Genomic DNA, 17,122 nt, shown 5'->3' with positions numbered 1-17,122 from the left:
AATGGCGATGGTTCTGCATAATGTGAAAATTTGTTCATACACGAAAGGTCGGCCATCCCACTATATAAGGTCGAATCTATTATCTGAACGTGTTGAAGATACAATTGGATACTACTTTGGTATTTCGACGTACTGCGACCGCATGGTACGTTTCTGCGCAGAAGACAATCTAATTTTCTGCACTAACCGCTAACCGCTGTAATCTAAGCTTCATCATGGAAAAGGTGGACTATGTCTTGGTAGAGGCACCCCAAGCTGCATTGGCTGCTGAAAATAGTCACGACGCCCACTCGAATCTACATAAAATCCTACTGAAATTAGGTGGTGATCTCGACCAAGATGATATAGTTCAGGCGGCCGCTAAACGAACTAGGGCAGCAAAGCAAGTGCATTTGGAATTGGCTCAAGAATGGCTCCGCAACGTCACAGACGTAGAAGAACGTGCATATCTCGTGGCCAATGTCATTCCAACTCTGATTGTTGCATTGGAAAAATTATGCATCGAAGCTGAACGCAAGAACCTGCTTGTTCCCTCCACTACCAAAATTTTGCCTACTGTAACTGGTTTTGACGCTACACCCGGCAAATACGAGCACTTCAATCCCGAAATCTATCTAGGTTTGTACATTTTCGTCTTTTTTGCAGCATCGTTCTCGAATATCAACTAATAAGAATCCTCTTCGTTAGCTCAATTCTTGTTTAGGAACAATCCCAAACACAACAATCTTGGATCGTCAAAGTATACCGAAGAGGTTGCAGAAGTCGCTCGAGCATTGAACGACGAATCTCAACGAAAGAAACATGAACGAGATGAAGCCGAAAGTAAAGAGAATGCTCGTAAACAGCGTATCGAGCAAGAGCGTTTACGTGGAGAACTCTTGGCCAGTAGAACGAAAACCATCACTGCAACCGCAAAAACGCACCTAGAAAGTTGGGCATCAAAGTTATGGAGACCTGATGGGTCTTTTGGACAACAAGAGCTTCTAGACTTGATTGCTTCGGCAGAAGACTCGCTTCAAGTGCAGATGGATTCTCAACTCCAAGCAGCGGTTCCAGTTTTACGAAACCAGCTTGCCAAATCTATGGCGGAGGCCAGATTCGACATATCCAGCTTTGCTGATCTGTTGGCAACATGTAGTGCTGCTAACGATTGGAGTGATGGTATGGTCGCCGACTTTCTGGATATGGTCGGCCTTCGAGTGCAAGCAGAATCAAAAGACATGCTACGAACTTACAATCAGTTTATTGATCTGATGCCTTCGTTTGCGGATTGTGATACCATGACAGCTGATGGACGCAGGCAATGGCGTGTCAAGACCTCAGATCTGGTTGGCAAAGCAGCATCAAGATTCAATGCAGAGCTGAAGAATGTAATCACATCTGTCTGGGATTCTAACGTCAAGGTATATGCCGATGAACAAGATGTCGAACAAGAATTCAGGAGTTTTGCAAGACAATTAGCTTCAGCAGTCGGTCCAACAATGTTAAAATATAGTTTGAGTCGCTTCGAATCAACCTTTGCTCCTCTCAAGGCTAAGAAAAATGTCACTCGTGTAAAAGAAGCTGCTGTAGTCGAGCACGTAGTAGAAACGCCACAGTCAGCAGCTGCAGAAAAGGCTCTTGCACCGAAACTTGCTGCCGTAACGAAACCCGAAGCACCGGTTGTAGCTGCTGAGCCCACCGTTCAGAAGCCGTCTGTCAACGAAGCAGCCATAATTCAGTCAATTATAGACTTGGGTCATGATGTGACTATACCTTCTATATCAGCTCTATGCACAAAAGCAATGACCTTGATGAGACTGCCCGACCATGCTAGTATCTCGCTTTTGGAATCGTCTTCCAAGAAAGACGGGGATGTCGTTGTACCTATTGCTGTGCTGAGAGTAGTTGCTGGTGAATTGTGTGGTCAGACATTGGATGAAAAGGCTGTTGAATATCAAGTCGTGAGTTCTGGAAAGCAAGTATCAGCTGACGGGGCGTTGCTCCGTATTGGACTGGAACGTGTCTTGGGTGTCTTGCATTTGCATTTGAATTTGAAGAGTGCTAGTGAAATTGAATTTTTTGAGGTAAGCTGAAACAAATATCTTGGCTTGTAAAGGCTTATGGCCACTCTTGACTCTCAACATCAACTTAGGCCGCCGTTAAAGCTCTCGCGACATCAATCACAGTTTATGACTCACGGCAAAAGGCTCTGATCCTTGGTGATGCTTCGGTCAAATACACAACCGAGAAGAGCAATGTCAAAGCAGAGTTGTACATTGCAGACTACTTTCAATCTAGACCTTCCTTGTACTTGGCAAAGCCTTTACAGAATCAAGCTGCACCAGTGGAATCCCCTTACCTGGCTGAGTCGCCATTTGAACTTGTTGCAGTTGAAAACAATCCGGAAACGTAAGTAGCGTGCAAAAAGAAACCTCTGAAAGCTTTGTATCACACATTCCAATATATTGCTGCGGATCTCAACCTTCTTATCGTACACAGGAGCTACTTGTTTGCAGCCATGACTAGCAAATCAGCCTCTGAAGGGTCGTCAAATGGAAAAGTTGTTACTGCTATTCCTGTGGGTGATGGACACGGAGTTACCGTTGCAATCATTTCAGTTCGACCTGAAACAGCCAGTGAGAGTGAAAGAGTCGGCACAGATGACCTGGATGATGTGCAGCATGTAGCAAGCATCTTCTCTAATGGGTTGAATATGTTGAGCTCAGTTGGATTTGGTGCTCTTCAAGACAAGACTGGATTGGGTATGCAAAAAGATTCGTCTGAGAACTTTGCAATGTTTTTTGACACTAATTTTTACAATAGATGCTGATGACATTGATCAGACTGCCACGACAAACCTTCTGTTTGGAAAGTTGATGCTGTCGTCTATTCGAAGCGTCTTGAGTGGACTGGACTCGAAATCGTTAGCAGAGCTGAGGTCATATCGACGACCACCCGCAACCGTTCACAAGATCTGTAAAGCTGTGTTGTACGTGTTTGGCAAGAAGCCAAAAGAGGGTATGTTGGTGGACTACGTTTGACACGGTCGTCAAGTTTGAGAGATCGCATAGTTCATGCTAGCATTCTCGTTTTTTGGCAACCTAGTTAAAACCTGGCAAGAGACTCTAAAGCACATCAACCATGAACTGTTGACCAAGATTATTTCTTACGATCCAACAAGTCTTCAAAAGAAAATAAGATTCAAGAGGATTGCCAAAGTGCTTGCAAGTAAGTATCGACCGTAAAATTACGCATTTGTGAATTTGTACCAGGTCTGACACTTTTCCTTTTCTGTCTGAACAGCCATTCCAAAAGGTGATCGCCAAACATCCAAGCCTATACAAGCTATGTATCACTGGCTGCGAGTGTCTCTTTCACTACGAGAACAGGCCGTACAAGCCAGAAAGAGACGTAAAGATCTGTTTGATGAAGCATCAACGCAAGAACCTTCTGAGGTTGATGAGGATGGCCAACCTGAAGCTGAAGAAGAGGAACTTGTTGATGATACAGTTGAAATGGAAGAGTCAACCCCGGTGCTTAATGATACCGTGTAAAAATTTGAAACGCAACAGGACAATTCTATGACACACTTCTTTTGCTCAAGAAATGTTAGCATGTCGCATTATTTGGATTCGATGATGGAGCCTGTATCCTGTGTGTACGCATGAATAAAGGAGGTTGAAGTTCACTTCGTTCCCTCGTACAACCCTCTCTTCCTCGAACAAGTGCTTTTCTTGAAAATCTCAAGTTTTAAGAGAACAGAGTTTTGGCAACAGGGACATTGTACTTCAAGAACCAAGAGTCTTTGTTTGCTTTTGCTTCTAACGTACTCTCAAAGTCGTGAACAGGCTGGTCACCACCTTTGAACTTGCACCCAGAGATTCCAACCTCGAAACAATACGGTGAAAGCAAACATGAACATCTCTGATATGAAGATTAGTTGCCGTTGTGTCCTTTGATTCTTGTTGCTGTTAAATTGGTCCTTTTGATTCTACTATTGCTCACATTTTGCGCACACCAATCGCTTCTAGGAATCTGATGCCGTATCTTTTGTGGCAAGTGAAATCAAGTCAATTCACGGTTCTTGAAATCATTTTGGAACAATATGGTGATTCCTAACCTGCCTCCTGAAATCTTATCTCGCATCACTGAAAACATGAGTGAACAATTGCTCTCTTATTTGTCGCTGGTATGTAAAGAGTGGAATGAGGTCGTAGTACCAAGACTATATAAGGTGTGTATTTCTCTTTTGTGACGCTGATTGGCCATGAAATTCTCTCGCGTGACACTTTTCCCTTTGTGATAGCATCTGATCCCCACTGCCAGATTCTTCGAATCCCTCAATTGGATGATACGAATAATAAAATCGCCAGGACCATCTCAAAGACCCCTGGGACACGTACAGACACTATCTCTACTTGATAATATCGTCTCTCTCGATATGGAAACGGACTTCATCATAAGTAACTTGTTGCAGGACTGCTTGAATTTGAAGTCTCTTGGTATTGGCACGCGATGGTTGCCCCTACTCCATTTTGTCCAACCAAGCGTGACTGAGCTCCGATGGTTTGATGAAAATCTGAACGCAGAATGGAATTAGGACGATTTCACCTACTTTGCGAAAGGACACCCTGCAATAGATTGGTTTGTCTCGCAAAGCCTCGCGACATCATCATTGTGAATAGAGCACTGGAACGCTGGGAGCTGAAGGTGGTAAGGTTTTCAGCATTCAAGACATGAAGGCTTTATGATCACGTTGTCTCAACATAGCCATGATTCTCTCGAGACCTTGGTGTTGGGAAACTGTATTATCAAAGTCGATCATAATAATGCCATGAAACGATTTCGAAATCTCAAGAGTCTATATCTCAAACGAGTGGCACTACCAGAAGGTACTCTTCTATCACGTCCTGATTATCAAACTATAAGCTTGGACATAACTGTAGAATCAAAATCGAATGGGCGACCAAGCCAAGGATATTATATAGGAGAATGATTTGCTATAAATACTAAACGCTCAACCCTTTTGAATAAATTCGCTTATTTCTTTAAGAAAAATGGGAGAACACAATGCTTCTGTTTCTGCTCTTGATCTAAGGTCATTTTAATAGGCGATCGCATACGAGTACAAGCACTAGATTAAATTTCTTGAGAGTAAAACCACAATCTCGTCCTTGTCAAGCCTCGGAAATAACGTGTCCTCGTCCAAGTTGCGATATTTTCTTCAAGTCCGACTACTCAGAACATTTGACCAACATGGAGTGCAGATCTGTTCAAGCTACACTGTTACGGCTTCTGCGCCATCCAGAAAGCATGAAAATGCATCGAATATTAACTAGATTCCCATCTGGAGCAGTACCATCACAACGAACATTTGCAACATTCAACAAGAGCAAACCAAGCAACAATCGACCATCAGGAGGAGGCTACACTTCCAAATTTAAATCACCGCCGCGTCGCCCTCCTCGTCAAGGAGGCAACAAACACAACAATCTAGTCATACCATCGAGATTCAGACTCGATGATGGTGAACGTGTGCAATCAGACTCGAGGCAGAGATATAATGGTGATACATCAAGTAAACCGAGATACGATGCACGCAATGGAGAGGCTTTTAGAGGTGGATCACGGTTTGGAGGTGCTGGTGGGGGTGATTCGTACCAGCGTGCACCAGTGAAGAAAAGATTTGAAGGTCAGCAAGGGGATGGATCTAGACCTAGTCGCTCGTTCGTTGAGCGTGGTGTGCCATCTAGTGGTGGATTTGAGCGTGCGCAGGATGATAGATCCAGTCGCTCGTATGCTGAACGTGGCATGGGATCTAGTAGTAGATTTGAGAGTCAGCAATGTGATGGATATAGACCGAGCCGCCCGTTTGCTGAACGTGGTATGCCCACTGGTAATAGGTTTAAGAGTCAGCGGGATGAACGACCTAGTCTCTCGTTTTCTGAACGTGGTATGCCTTCTGGTAATAGATTTGAGGCTCGGCAAGATGATGGGCGTAGTCGCTCGTTTGCTGAACGTAGAATACCATCTCATAATGGTTTTGAGACTCAGCTAGAAGATATACCTAGATCAAATCCTCCGTTTGCTGAACGTGGTACGCAATCCAGCAACAATAGTCCTAAATGGGAAGCACGTGGACGAGTCAAACGAAGATCTAAACAGCCAGCACAAGTTGATGAACAACCATTTAACAGCCAACAACTTGAAGACGACATCCCCAAAGGTATCATAGTTGAAATCAATCAACCCATATCAGATTCCGGATTAGACGAAACGGTAGTCAGCAGTCAAGAAACAGCAGCAACAGGCAAAGCTAAATTCCAAGATATGGGACTGGAACCTGAAGTTTTGGAAGCCATTACGATATCTCTTGGGTTTAGGAAGCCGACTGCACCACAATCTTTAGCTATACCTGTTATCCTGGCAAACCATGGAGATGGCGTGTTATGTGCTGCTGAAACTGGATCTGGAAAGACTGTAGCGTATTTGGCGCCTGTGATGAATATGTTGAAGGCTGAAGAAAAGATGTTGATGAAACAGCAGCAGGAGCAAGAAGAAAAAAAGGATGCAGTAGTAGATAGTAGTGCTGAGACTGCAGAGATCGCCTCCACGATTGATACGATTTTAGGACCCACTAATCCTGACATTGATGGTACAACTACTATAAAACCTACAGAACACTCCAATCACATCGCATCACCACGGCCTGTATTCAAACCGCGCCATCCACGAGCAATTATAATACTCCCAACCCGAGAACTGGTCTTCCAAGTACGTAATGTAGCAGCTCTCATGTCCCACACCATCAAACTACGCACAGTAGCACTAACCAGTGCATTATCCCATGATCGTGTCAACGAGTCTCTGCAACAACCGGTGGATATAATAATGAGTACAGCAGGCACACTAGCACGTCTCGTCAATGATGGATTATTATCACTGTCCAAAGTAAAATTCTGTGTTGTAGATGAAGCAGACTCGCTCCTCGACGACAAGCAAGGCTTCGACACTGAATTAAAAGGAATACTAGCATCCATAAACCACTATAACGTAAAACCGATATTCGTATCAGCCACACTACCCCGATCTGTATCCGCTAAACTGCTCGACGAGTACCCCACCCTAGTCCGAGTCGTGACTCCACGCCTACACAAAACAGTACCGACCTTGTCGCAACGATTCGTAAACATTGAGTCTAAAAGCATGGCTGGCCACACACTCAACGAAATCGTCAAGGACATTTCGAAATCAAATGCGACGCCACAGCATGTCCTTATATTTGTAAATACTCGAATGGCATGTTTCACCATCCAGAAATTCTTGATAAAGTCGGGATACAATGCGAATGCTGTTCAGGTCTTGCATTCGGACTTGGAGAGTCGGGAGAGGATGAAGGTTGTAGAAGAGTTTAGGGAAGCTGTAGGGTTTAAGGTGTTGGTTGCTACGGATATAGCGTCTAGAGGACTGGATACTACAGATGTGGTATGTGGTGTGCACAATCAAGTCCTATTTCGTACTTTCTTTGTTCTCACCAAAATCACATTTCGTAGGATCATGTTATACTGTACGACTTCCCAGCATCCATGCAAGATTACCTACATCGAGTAGGTCGAACAGCTAGAGCTGGAAGCAGAGGCCGTGTTACGTCGTTTGTTTGGCCCAGGGACGTTCGCCTTGCTTCTTTTATAAGACGACAGCTCAACCTGTAGGATTGCACACAAATCTTGACACTGTAATATAAAGTCTACTTAAAGTCATTGAGTAAAGCGGCATCGCACAGTCAATCGGCTATCATGGCACTGCAATTTTTTTTTTTTTTTGTGTCAAAACTTAACTTCAGTATTGATTTTATGAAACGTCGTCATTGTTGTGAGAAAAGAGGATCAAAAAGTGTTACAGTTGTACTATGCTAACTACACTTTACTAGCACTAACTACTACAAAAACCTTTCCCCCACTCCTTGTTTCCTTTGGAATTTACTGCTTGAAAGCAAGCGCAAGAGGATAATACTCTCTTGCTCGCTTCAACAGATCTTGAGCTGCTTGCTCTTGTTTCATCGTCAACTTTAGGAAATCAATTGTTTGAGTTACAAGCTGTGTAAAGAAAAGAAAAGGTGTGAGTTAAAAAACCCGGGGGTTGGCAAATGATCACGCGTCGACGGCGCATCACAACATACCGGTATACTAAACGACTTGCCACAAGTCTTGAAATCCAATTTCGAAATCCATGCAACAATTTCCTCCTTTTTAGGTTCTTCCAACATGACAGCCACTTGAGCTGCTGCAACAACATGTGGTGGAGAAGATTGGAATTTTTTGTAATAGTCTAAATTAGCTTGTTTCAAGTCGGCCTTGTCTTTGTATAGTGGTGCCATTTCGGTGGTGACGACTTCTTTGGTTGATGGATCCAGTTCTGTTGCGTGAACTAGTGGCGATGGCACAAAGATTAGTTGGTCGAAATTGTCAGGCCCAAAAAAGCGGAAACCTGCTATGCAAGAATGTTCTTCAACTGACCTTCTCTATGGAACCTGACCATATTACGATGCAATTCGGGATGTGTAGAGTCTAGTTCATGAGCCTTTAAAAGACACCGTAATGCCAATAGATATTTTTCTAATAACATCGTCGTTAAGAATCAGAACTGGTTGCGAAAAAAAAGCGAGAAAAGTGATGGCCCCCGATGAAATACAAATTGCACAAACTCACTTTTCCTCAAATAAACCTCAACACCCAACAACTGACAATCAACCCTCTTAGAAGCCATATCCAATAAACCCTTCAAAAACTTGGTAGCTTCAGCTAAAACATCAGGCACATTAACCAATTTAGCACCGTCAATATCATCATCCACTTTAGCTGGCTTTTTATCTTTATCCTTGGCATCTTTGGGTGCGACTGCCACAGCTGCTGGAGCTGGCTCAGCAGATTTCAGTTCCGCTTTACGGGCTTTACGTTGTGCTTTCTTACGATCTGCTGCAGACATATTGGCTAGTGTCCAAAGGGATTAGACACTGCTATGACCCAAACAAAAAATTCAAGAGTCTATGTTTGACTCAAGACTTACCATAGTCTTCACTCTCCTTCTCATCATCTGAATTCTTGGGTGCATCATACAGATGCATATACACTTTAACAGCAGCAGTAGCACCCCGCACATAGTATTCATGTCCTTTAATTCCATCCTCAACTCGCAACAGATCAATATAAGACCGAAGAGTCATTTTACGTAAACAGTAGGAATGGAAGTCAAACTGATCATCGACTATATCTATAAAGTGCTAGAAGAGAAAGCGAGAGGGGGATTGTGAGCTTTTGCGACGAGTAAAAACTATCGCAGTCATTGTGATGGACGACATTCACAGCATCAGAATTTTACCTTCTCAAGTTGATGATACCTCTTCAAACCTCGCCCATATTGCTTTTGTCTCACATAACTTGCGCCAGTTTCTAAAGCAAACCACATGGCTTGCATTTCTACTAGATCTGCCAATGGATCTGTTGAGTCACTCTGTGGAATGTGGGAAGATGTGAGCAAAACAATCCTAAAATTGGGCTTTTGAATGTTGCTCTGTTGGCAACACAGCATTTGTAGCCCATGAATTAGCGGTTTGAGCATCTGGCTAGAAAACTATGCCTAATCTGCGGATGCTTACCCGGGTGAATAAAGCAATCGTCTTTTCAGCTTCTGCTATTTGATCAGCTCGAAGCATATACTTGGTACACTTGGAATTGACGAATCGATCCTGTAAATCTAATTCACGTGCTTCATTCATGGCGGCAGAAGCAGTAATTGGGTCTCCGGCATGCTAAAGTCAGCGTGTCGGTCAACTGTACTGATGCAAATCCACAAGCGAGCAGAAAAAGTCAAGTAGCTAGCATATGCATACCTTGTAGATTCTGGCCTTAGTCATGTACAGCTCTACTAACGTTGGGGTATGTGCAATAGCCTCGTTTATGATCTCCAATGCTCTCGATATTTCACCCCTATAGTCGTAATGCTGCGCTAAATAATACAAGACCCATAGATATGCTGTTGCTGGCTCCTTGTCTCCTTCTGGTAAGAATAAACAAATTAGACAGCGAAAACAAAATATCACTCAGCGTGAGCAATGGTTATTTATTCTAACCTGCTTCTCTCTCGAAGTGACCAGAAGCTTTCAACGACGCTTGATACCCAATAACCAGCTCTTCAATGATTTGAAGATGCGAGGCGTTCTGGTATAATGGTTTATTACTGACAAAGAGCGAAGGAACACCTTTCCGGAAGAAAGGCCTCATGTACTTGTCCATGGCTTCCCTGAACTTCTCACCTAGCAAAACGAATCATCATTATTCTGCTTATGATCCATGGATGAATACGTCTGTCTTTGTTCATTACCATCCAGGTACTTCATTGGCATTCTTTTGATGAGATTCGAGCGCTTATACTGCTGGGCCAGTTCATCATACAACTTTAGAATCTGTTCCTTTTGATGTTCCGATACATCTAGAGCGCACACGATATGTCAGATTGGTCAGATTTGCAGGTTTTTCGTGCCTCTTGAGGATTCAAAAGTTCCCTCCTACCTCCAGATAAAGACAGACACGCTTGTAATCCTTCCAGATACGGTAAACAATCTGGATTCTCCTTTACTAGTGATCTATATACTTGTTCGGCTTCGGGCTTTTTGCCTGACTTCAGCAGCAATCGTGCTAAGTAGCAAAAAGATAGACGTCAGATTGATTAATAAGTCGTCTGTGATCTGAGATACATATCCATTACCTCTTGTCTCTTTGAACGCCTTCTTGTCAATAACCTTGGATCCAATCTGGTACAAGTCATCTAATGCGGTGCTATAATCTCCTGATTCTTCAATAATCGTGTTTCGATACAAATACATTTCCGAATTCTCGTATAGCGTTGCGTGGTCTTCTTCTCCTGATTCCTACATAATCAGTCGAGAGTGAGCCAAAAAACAAGGTTGCACACCTGTAACAAAGAGGTCTAGGAGGTTCGACCATGTCGTAAGCACTTCTTTGTAGACAAAAGGGCTACCCGCAACAAGCTGCGATATGTCCGACCCGTGGCCTCCGTGATTGAGGTAGCACATTGCTACACTAGCTTCCCCATACGTTTGACGTGGCAGATCGCTTACGACATAAACGAGGGCTCATGCTAGACACTTGCATATTTACCTTGACAGAGTCAGACCAATCGGTCAGAACTTTCACAGCAGTATCATACTTTTGTAACATGTGATACGATATAGCCAGTCCCACCCAATACTGCTTATTCGAAGGCTTCAACGCGAGTAAGTGATGCCTTGTTTCCTAAGAATGAGAAGCATGAGACCACGAAGCTGGAGTATGTGATCGTGGTTCAGGTAGGCCAATGTTTTTGGCCCATGTTGTTTGGTCACGAAACAAACGAGTCGAGGTCGCTTGATCATAGCCTTTTGGTAGGCTTTTCTTCGCCGACGTCGTTCTCACACCATTCGTCAATACGCTATCCAATTACATACATTGTAGCCTTCATAGTTTCTCATGTGTATCTGTAGTAATGAGTAGTCCTTGATGATTTGAATGTTTTCCTTGTCATATTTGAGTGCATGGCTGTAGCACTTGACAGCTTCTTCATAGTTCTTGTCTCCACGATACAGCAGCCCATACACGTGCCAACCTTTGCAGTAAGATCCGTGGCGTTAGTCAGCAGTTTGGCATTTGACGTGCTTTAATGCGTACATATATGACTGGTGAGGTCGTTTTTCAGACCCTTTTTGATGTATTCGTGACCATCTTCTTTTCTGTCTAGATGGTAGCAAAACAGACCCTTCATTGCGAGTGTTTCTATGTCGAGTGATGGGCAAATAGTAAGCTTCCAAGTGATGAATGGCATGCTTCAACATTTGCACAATGCCGATGCGGGGCAAGTTGTATACCTCCATGGTCTGGGAACTTGCGTAGAATCTGGTCTGAAGATTTAAGGCCCTTCTTGTATTGCTTGTGCTCGTAGAATTTCTAAGTCAAAAAACCAGGTCAGAACAGTGAAAAACAAGCTTGCATCCAGAGCTGCGAACAACGGAGAGCCACATACAAGGATAGCTTTGAAAAGAGCCGCTTCCTTTGAAGGCAGTTCGCGCTTGGCCTTGGCTAGTTCCATCAGAGACGTCATCCTCGCCAAAGTACAATTGTTTTGCAGACAAGTGCCATGTCAATTCGAATCGCATATCGTATAGAAGAACGAACAGATCAAATTAAATGTCATGATATAAAGCTACTTGACGCGTCGAATAATCATATTATGTCACTTCACTCTCGGAAAGAATCCAAACATCGCCACTTTGACAGGCTGCTCCATGAACAGACCAAGGCGACGTGTGAGGACTAGAGACAGTGCTACAAAAATATAGAATTACACGTTCTCACTATTCGGTCCGCCCATACCGCATATCACTATCTCGGTGCCTTGTACTTCCATCATGAAAGTTTTGAGAACGATCAACGACGAGCAAGCAAAGTAAAGCAAAGGAGAAACAGTCACTTATAGTATACAGGTCTACTACGAGGACCTGCTTACACAGTCATCCATTCTCCACGTAAGTTGCTGCTGCTTTGATGAAGCTCGGTTTTGGAAGGAAGGAGCACATCGCAGGTTGGTTGCTTGGTTGGCGTGTGCAACGACAAGGGCAAGACAAGTATCCTAGTCGAGATCAATATATCTCGCTCAATTCCGTTGTCTTTGTTACTGTCTACATGGATCTCTCGGCCCCAACATTCAACATCACATTCTTCAATTTGGACTTCGATTTCTGCATTTGTTTCCCAGTACAAAACGCACTCTAATCAAATGCCTTCTCAATTAGAAATGCCTCCAAAAAGGAAAGCGACCAAAGCATCAGTTGGTCCAAAAGAGACTGTTGCCCAGAAAAAAGCTCGAGTCAAAGCAGAAAAGGATGCTGCTGCTGCAGCCGCTGCTCCTATTCCTGCTCCACCCAAGAAGACTATGTATGTTGATCTTCCTGCTGTGTACTTGTCATTCACACTGATCATCATCTCATTCAAAACACTTTGGTCTCTCCTGCCTGCAGAGTAAGCAGAACAATAGACACAAAATGGGACTCTAACGTATGCTCGAAATGGTTTGACCAGTACCGAGATGAAGATGAGGATGGTGCTATGGGTCCTGCTGGAATCGTGAGGTGAGTCTCGGAGTGCGACTGTCGACTGAGGAGTGCACGGAAACTAGACTAGTGTCGCGCTAAAGAACTCATTATCTCATGTACTGATCCCGTCACTACTCACCATAGGCTTTGCGAGGAGTTGGATGTGTCTCCAGAATCTGTCAAGGTCCTCGTTCTGGCAAACAAAATGAAAGCTCGACGAATGGGCTTCTTTCAAAAGGATGCATGGATGGATGGAATGAAAGAACTCGAGTAAGTCATCACTTTCCATACTCTGTTTCTTGTTATACCTTGCTGCTTCTCGCGACTGTCTATACAAGCCGCACTCTGACTCTCTCGGCAACGTTAGTTGTGATAGCGTACCAAAACTCAAAAGGAAGCTAGCAACATTCGAAAAGGAGCTCGATGATCCAACATTCTTCAAAAGCATCTACTCTTGGACTTTTGATTGGGCAAAGGCAACAGATGGAATCACACCCCCAAAGTGCTTGGATGTCGAGATTGCTACCTCCTTATGGAAGTTGATGATGTCCTCCAGAAGGTACCTTGTTGCCCAATTGCAATGAATTTGGTTCATGGTTATCACTCCTTCACAACAGACACTGATACATCAAACATCTCCACTGGTAGATTTCATCACGTCAATTCCTTTATCACATACTTGACAACGATGCACCCCGTTAAAGTCATAAACAAGGATCAATGGTCGAACTGGCTTGAATTCAGCAAAACGATTAAAGGCGACCTGTCTGGTTACGACTCGTCAAGTGCCTGGCCTACTCTCATTGACAATTATGTGGAATGGTACAAAGTGAGTGTCATTTCATGCCAACTCGACTAATCGTTGAAATGTTGGCACACGTATGCACACAGAACTTCATCAGTTTTGTTTGTTACATGTTGCTCACTCGATTGTCTTGTGCTTGTTTCTCGCAGGAACAACCAGAACAAGAAGTCACCATCATCGACGATTAGCTAGACTATTAGATTGTACAGATATCAAACAACTCCCACTTTGCATTTGCGATACGTACCAACACACGCTACCGATATATAATACAAGAAACCAACATAGGACCTCTCATCAAAGACAGAAAAACGAGAAGAAGATATTATTTGTAGATTTGTTTTGTTCCTATAAATATACACTTTCCGAATTCGCACGTACATCCCCATTGCCAGGAGTGTCAGCAGGTAGTGAAGAATAATTAAAGAAAGGATTACTATTGTATTGTAGAACGCCAGTAGAACGTATTCCAGATTTCGTTGCGTGCGCGGATGTCTGAATGTTGCCACAACGTCGTGACGTCCAAGAACTGCTTAGTCCTTGGTACGCATTTTTTGTCAATACATTGAGAAGGAAGAGACCTAAGTCATTTTCAGCCTATAAACTCACTGATCTGTGTATTTGAAGTGCTCCTTTTACTACTGAAACGTGAGGGCATTCAAATAATATGAATCAACACAATTGCAAGAAATCCAGAGTCATTTGAAAGACGGTCGGTTTCAAGTAGCGTTGGGATATCGAACTTCCATCTATGATGGTACGTATAGTTGCCTTTGATTGTCTTCAGAAAGTCGTAAGTTGGTAGTATTAATGAATCGCAGCACAAATCTGATTCGCTTCCCTTAATATTCATTCATACAGCAGTATTCATTCATCGCAACACGATGAACCACGAAGATGGACCACCGGACTTCTCGCATCGCATTAGAACATACCAGATATCATTTATATACTACAGTACCCTTACTAAGGACAATCCGTAGTTAATTAAATCGCAGGCCACCATAAGCCAAACATAAACCATGGAGACCATTATTCCTCGGTTGCCATTGGACGTCTTGCACTGTATTGCTGACTGGACAACAAACCAAGAAACTTTACACGCAATGTCGCTGATCTCTAAAGGCTGGAGCGAAGCCGCTGTAAAGAAACTCTACAGAAGCCTAAAGGCAACGAAAAGCTTTGCAAGGTCTGCCAAATGCATGCTGCAAACTTCTTCGCCAACAATGTACCGTCAAGAGGTCTTCCCCCTCGTCAAGGATCTGGACTTGTCAGATATTGACCAAGTCATGTATGCAAACCCGGCTGCCATCAAATTCGTAAGCAAAATCCTCTCCAACTGCACCAATCTCAAGAGACTATGCATCAGAACAGAATATCTGCCAGCCTTGTCATCGGTCTCGGAAGGGCTCGTAAAACTGCAGCTAGTTGAGGGCAGTCATCAAGTCGCCTCCGGCTGGGCTGAGAATGAATGGCTCGAGTTTACATCCACCCATCGCAACATAATCACTCTTCATGTTCTTTGCAAACATGTGGATGTATCTGGAATAGTCGCTGCTCTTCGGCAGTGGAAGCTAACTGAGTTTATTGCTCATGATGCTGAAGTCAACGAAGTCACTTTGGATGCTTTGCTTGCTGGTAGTAAATCCTCCTTGGGGAAATTGGAATTGAAGCATATTGGACACCTCCCTGGAAATGCCAGTGCAACCATCGATGCCTTTGAGAATCTGAACGCAATCACCTTCTATGATGCCATCTCTGCATCGTCTGGCTTTGTATTCCCGGCTCGTCCATTGGTATCGCTGCAGTGTTGTAACGTGGAAGGTCTGCAACCAGAAAGTAAGTTGTGCAGCGTCCTCGCGTTAATCCAAAACACAAGTCCTAATAGTCTCGTTTGATAGGTTACTCTGGAGTACTTGAAGCCAGCGTCAACTCATTGAAAACTCTTTCGTTCTTCACCCCAGCACTACTTCCACAAGGGCTCTTCCTCAAACATATGTTTAAGCAACTAGAAACCCTTCAGCTTTTAGGCCCTGATGTGGTAAATAGTGGTCTCCTCGACAGATCGGAACCTTTCCACTCCCTAAAGAGGCTTAGCATCGATATCTGGACTCAGGACATAGAAGCTAAAGTCGCCGTGTTTCCTAAACTATTCCCAAACGTATCACACCTTCAGATAACAGCCATCGATCTCCCCATTACCGACGCTCCATTATTAACAATAATTGGCCGTATGGAACGTCTCGAGACACTTTCTATCTCACTCTGGGCTGAGAACAGTATATTGCCATCATCTGGAAACGTAATTGTCAGCGCTATGGCTTTCAGACCATCAACATCGCCCAAGTTGACGATTGGTGGAGAGGTGGAAATGGCATTTGTGGGTGCACTTACCGACAGTGCTCCAGAAGGAGTCGTTGCAACCCGAAAATTCTTATGTGATCGTGTAGCAGCCGCTACTAGTAGTAAGCTCAACTTTAGTGACTCAGTATCTCTGAAAGTCGCTCGTGTTTGATGGGTGTTGATGCAATGTGGTGCCGTTAAGTGAGAGCATTGCCAACTAGAGACGTTTTACAATCGGACAACTAGAGTGTCTTCATAAAAGTCATAATGCAGTCCGGAGATGGAAAGTCGCTCGTTTCAGGAAACGTAGTAGTATCTGCTATGGGTCTCAGGCCTGCAACATCTCCCGCTTTGGCTATCAGTGGAGATATAGAAGCCAGATTCTTTGGCACTCTCGCCGAGAATGCTCCACATAGAAATGTCACTGTAATCCAAAGATTCTTACGTGATCGTGTCGCCACTGCTACCAATCGTAAGCCAATCTTCGATGACTCGGTGTCTCTGAAAGTCGGTCGTAGTTGAAGGATGTAAATAGTATTGCAAACGATGATGCCGCAAGATGCAAGGGAGGAGAATATGAGAAGAATAAATCCAACTAGTAGGTTTGCACGGGAGGGCACTACTTGGGTTGAAATATCCACACCATGTCGAGAAAAACAATCACCGTAATAACAAACGTATATTTGTGAATGCTTGTAGCTTATGAAAGATAGAAGTAAACTTAGAAAAGCGCCAGAATTCAGAGAGAATTGTTTACAAGAAACAGCCTCATCATGACACACGCAACTTGAATCAAATTTAAATTCAAGAAACTCCACCAACACGACCACCATAAAGTATCAGCCAGA

The 17,122-nt window shown here is 43.7% G+C and overlaps 4 protein-coding genes across 4 annotated transcripts; 3 read left to right on the top strand and 1 right to left on the bottom strand.

The window, feature by feature from the left end:
* Positions 1 to 215: 215 nt before the first annotated feature.
* Positions 216 to 3,536, top strand: SmJEL517_g03202 (uncharacterized protein; the record flags this gene model as incomplete). Its single annotated transcript, XM_031169130.1, has 7 exons — positions 216 to 618; positions 688 to 2,066; positions 2,135 to 2,391; positions 2,482 to 2,744; positions 2,806 to 3,000; positions 3,088 to 3,210; positions 3,286 to 3,536. 7 exons carry the CDS (start codon positions 216 to 218, stop codon positions 3,534 to 3,536), a joined length of 2,871 nt encoding a protein of 956 aa, XP_031024831.1.
* Positions 3,537 to 5,295: 1,759 nt separating this feature from the next.
* SmJEL517_g03201 (uncharacterized protein) lies at positions 5,296 to 7,694 on the top strand (the record flags this gene model as incomplete). Its single annotated transcript, XM_031169129.1, has 2 exons — positions 5,296 to 7,467; positions 7,536 to 7,694. 2 exons carry the CDS (start codon positions 5,296 to 5,298, stop codon positions 7,692 to 7,694), a joined length of 2,331 nt encoding a protein of 776 aa, XP_031024830.1.
* Positions 7,695 to 7,961: 267 nt separating this feature from the next.
* Positions 7,962 to 12,135, bottom strand: SmJEL517_g03200 (uncharacterized protein; the record flags this gene model as incomplete). The annotated part of the gene is made up of 17 exons (XM_031169128.1): positions 7,962 to 8,078; positions 8,162 to 8,409; positions 8,499 to 8,597; positions 8,691 to 8,972; positions 9,049 to 9,262; positions 9,361 to 9,492; positions 9,638 to 9,790; positions 9,872 to 10,038; positions 10,112 to 10,294; positions 10,363 to 10,470; positions 10,551 to 10,676; positions 10,747 to 10,909; positions 11,160 to 11,294; positions 11,486 to 11,643; positions 11,706 to 11,810; positions 11,903 to 11,981; positions 12,058 to 12,135. 17 exons carry the CDS (start codon positions 12,133 to 12,135, stop codon positions 7,962 to 7,964), a joined length of 2,547 nt encoding a protein of 848 aa, XP_031024829.1.
* A 675-nt stretch (positions 12,136 to 12,810) lies between these two features.
* SmJEL517_g03199 (uncharacterized protein) lies at positions 12,811 to 14,119 on the top strand (the record flags this gene model as incomplete). The annotated part of the gene is made up of 6 exons (XM_031169127.1): positions 12,811 to 12,968; positions 13,052 to 13,162; positions 13,271 to 13,396; positions 13,494 to 13,685; positions 13,775 to 13,955; positions 14,081 to 14,119. The coding sequence occupies 6 exons, from the start codon at positions 12,811 to 12,813 to the stop codon at positions 14,117 to 14,119; spliced, it is 807 nt and encodes a 268-aa protein (XP_031024814.1).
* Positions 14,120 to 17,122: the final 3,003 nt, after the last annotated feature.

Source organism: Synchytrium microbalum (genome assembly GCF_006535985.1).
Source record: "Synchytrium microbalum strain JEL517 chromosome Unknown SmJEL517_scf0016, whole genome shotgun sequence".
Classification (NCBI taxonomy): Eukaryota; Fungi; Chytridiomycota; class Chytridiomycetes; order Synchytriales; family Synchytriaceae; genus Synchytrium; species Synchytrium microbalum.
The sequence above is the reverse complement of the archived record's forward strand: the minus strand, read 5'-3'. Positions and strand labels throughout refer to the sequence as shown.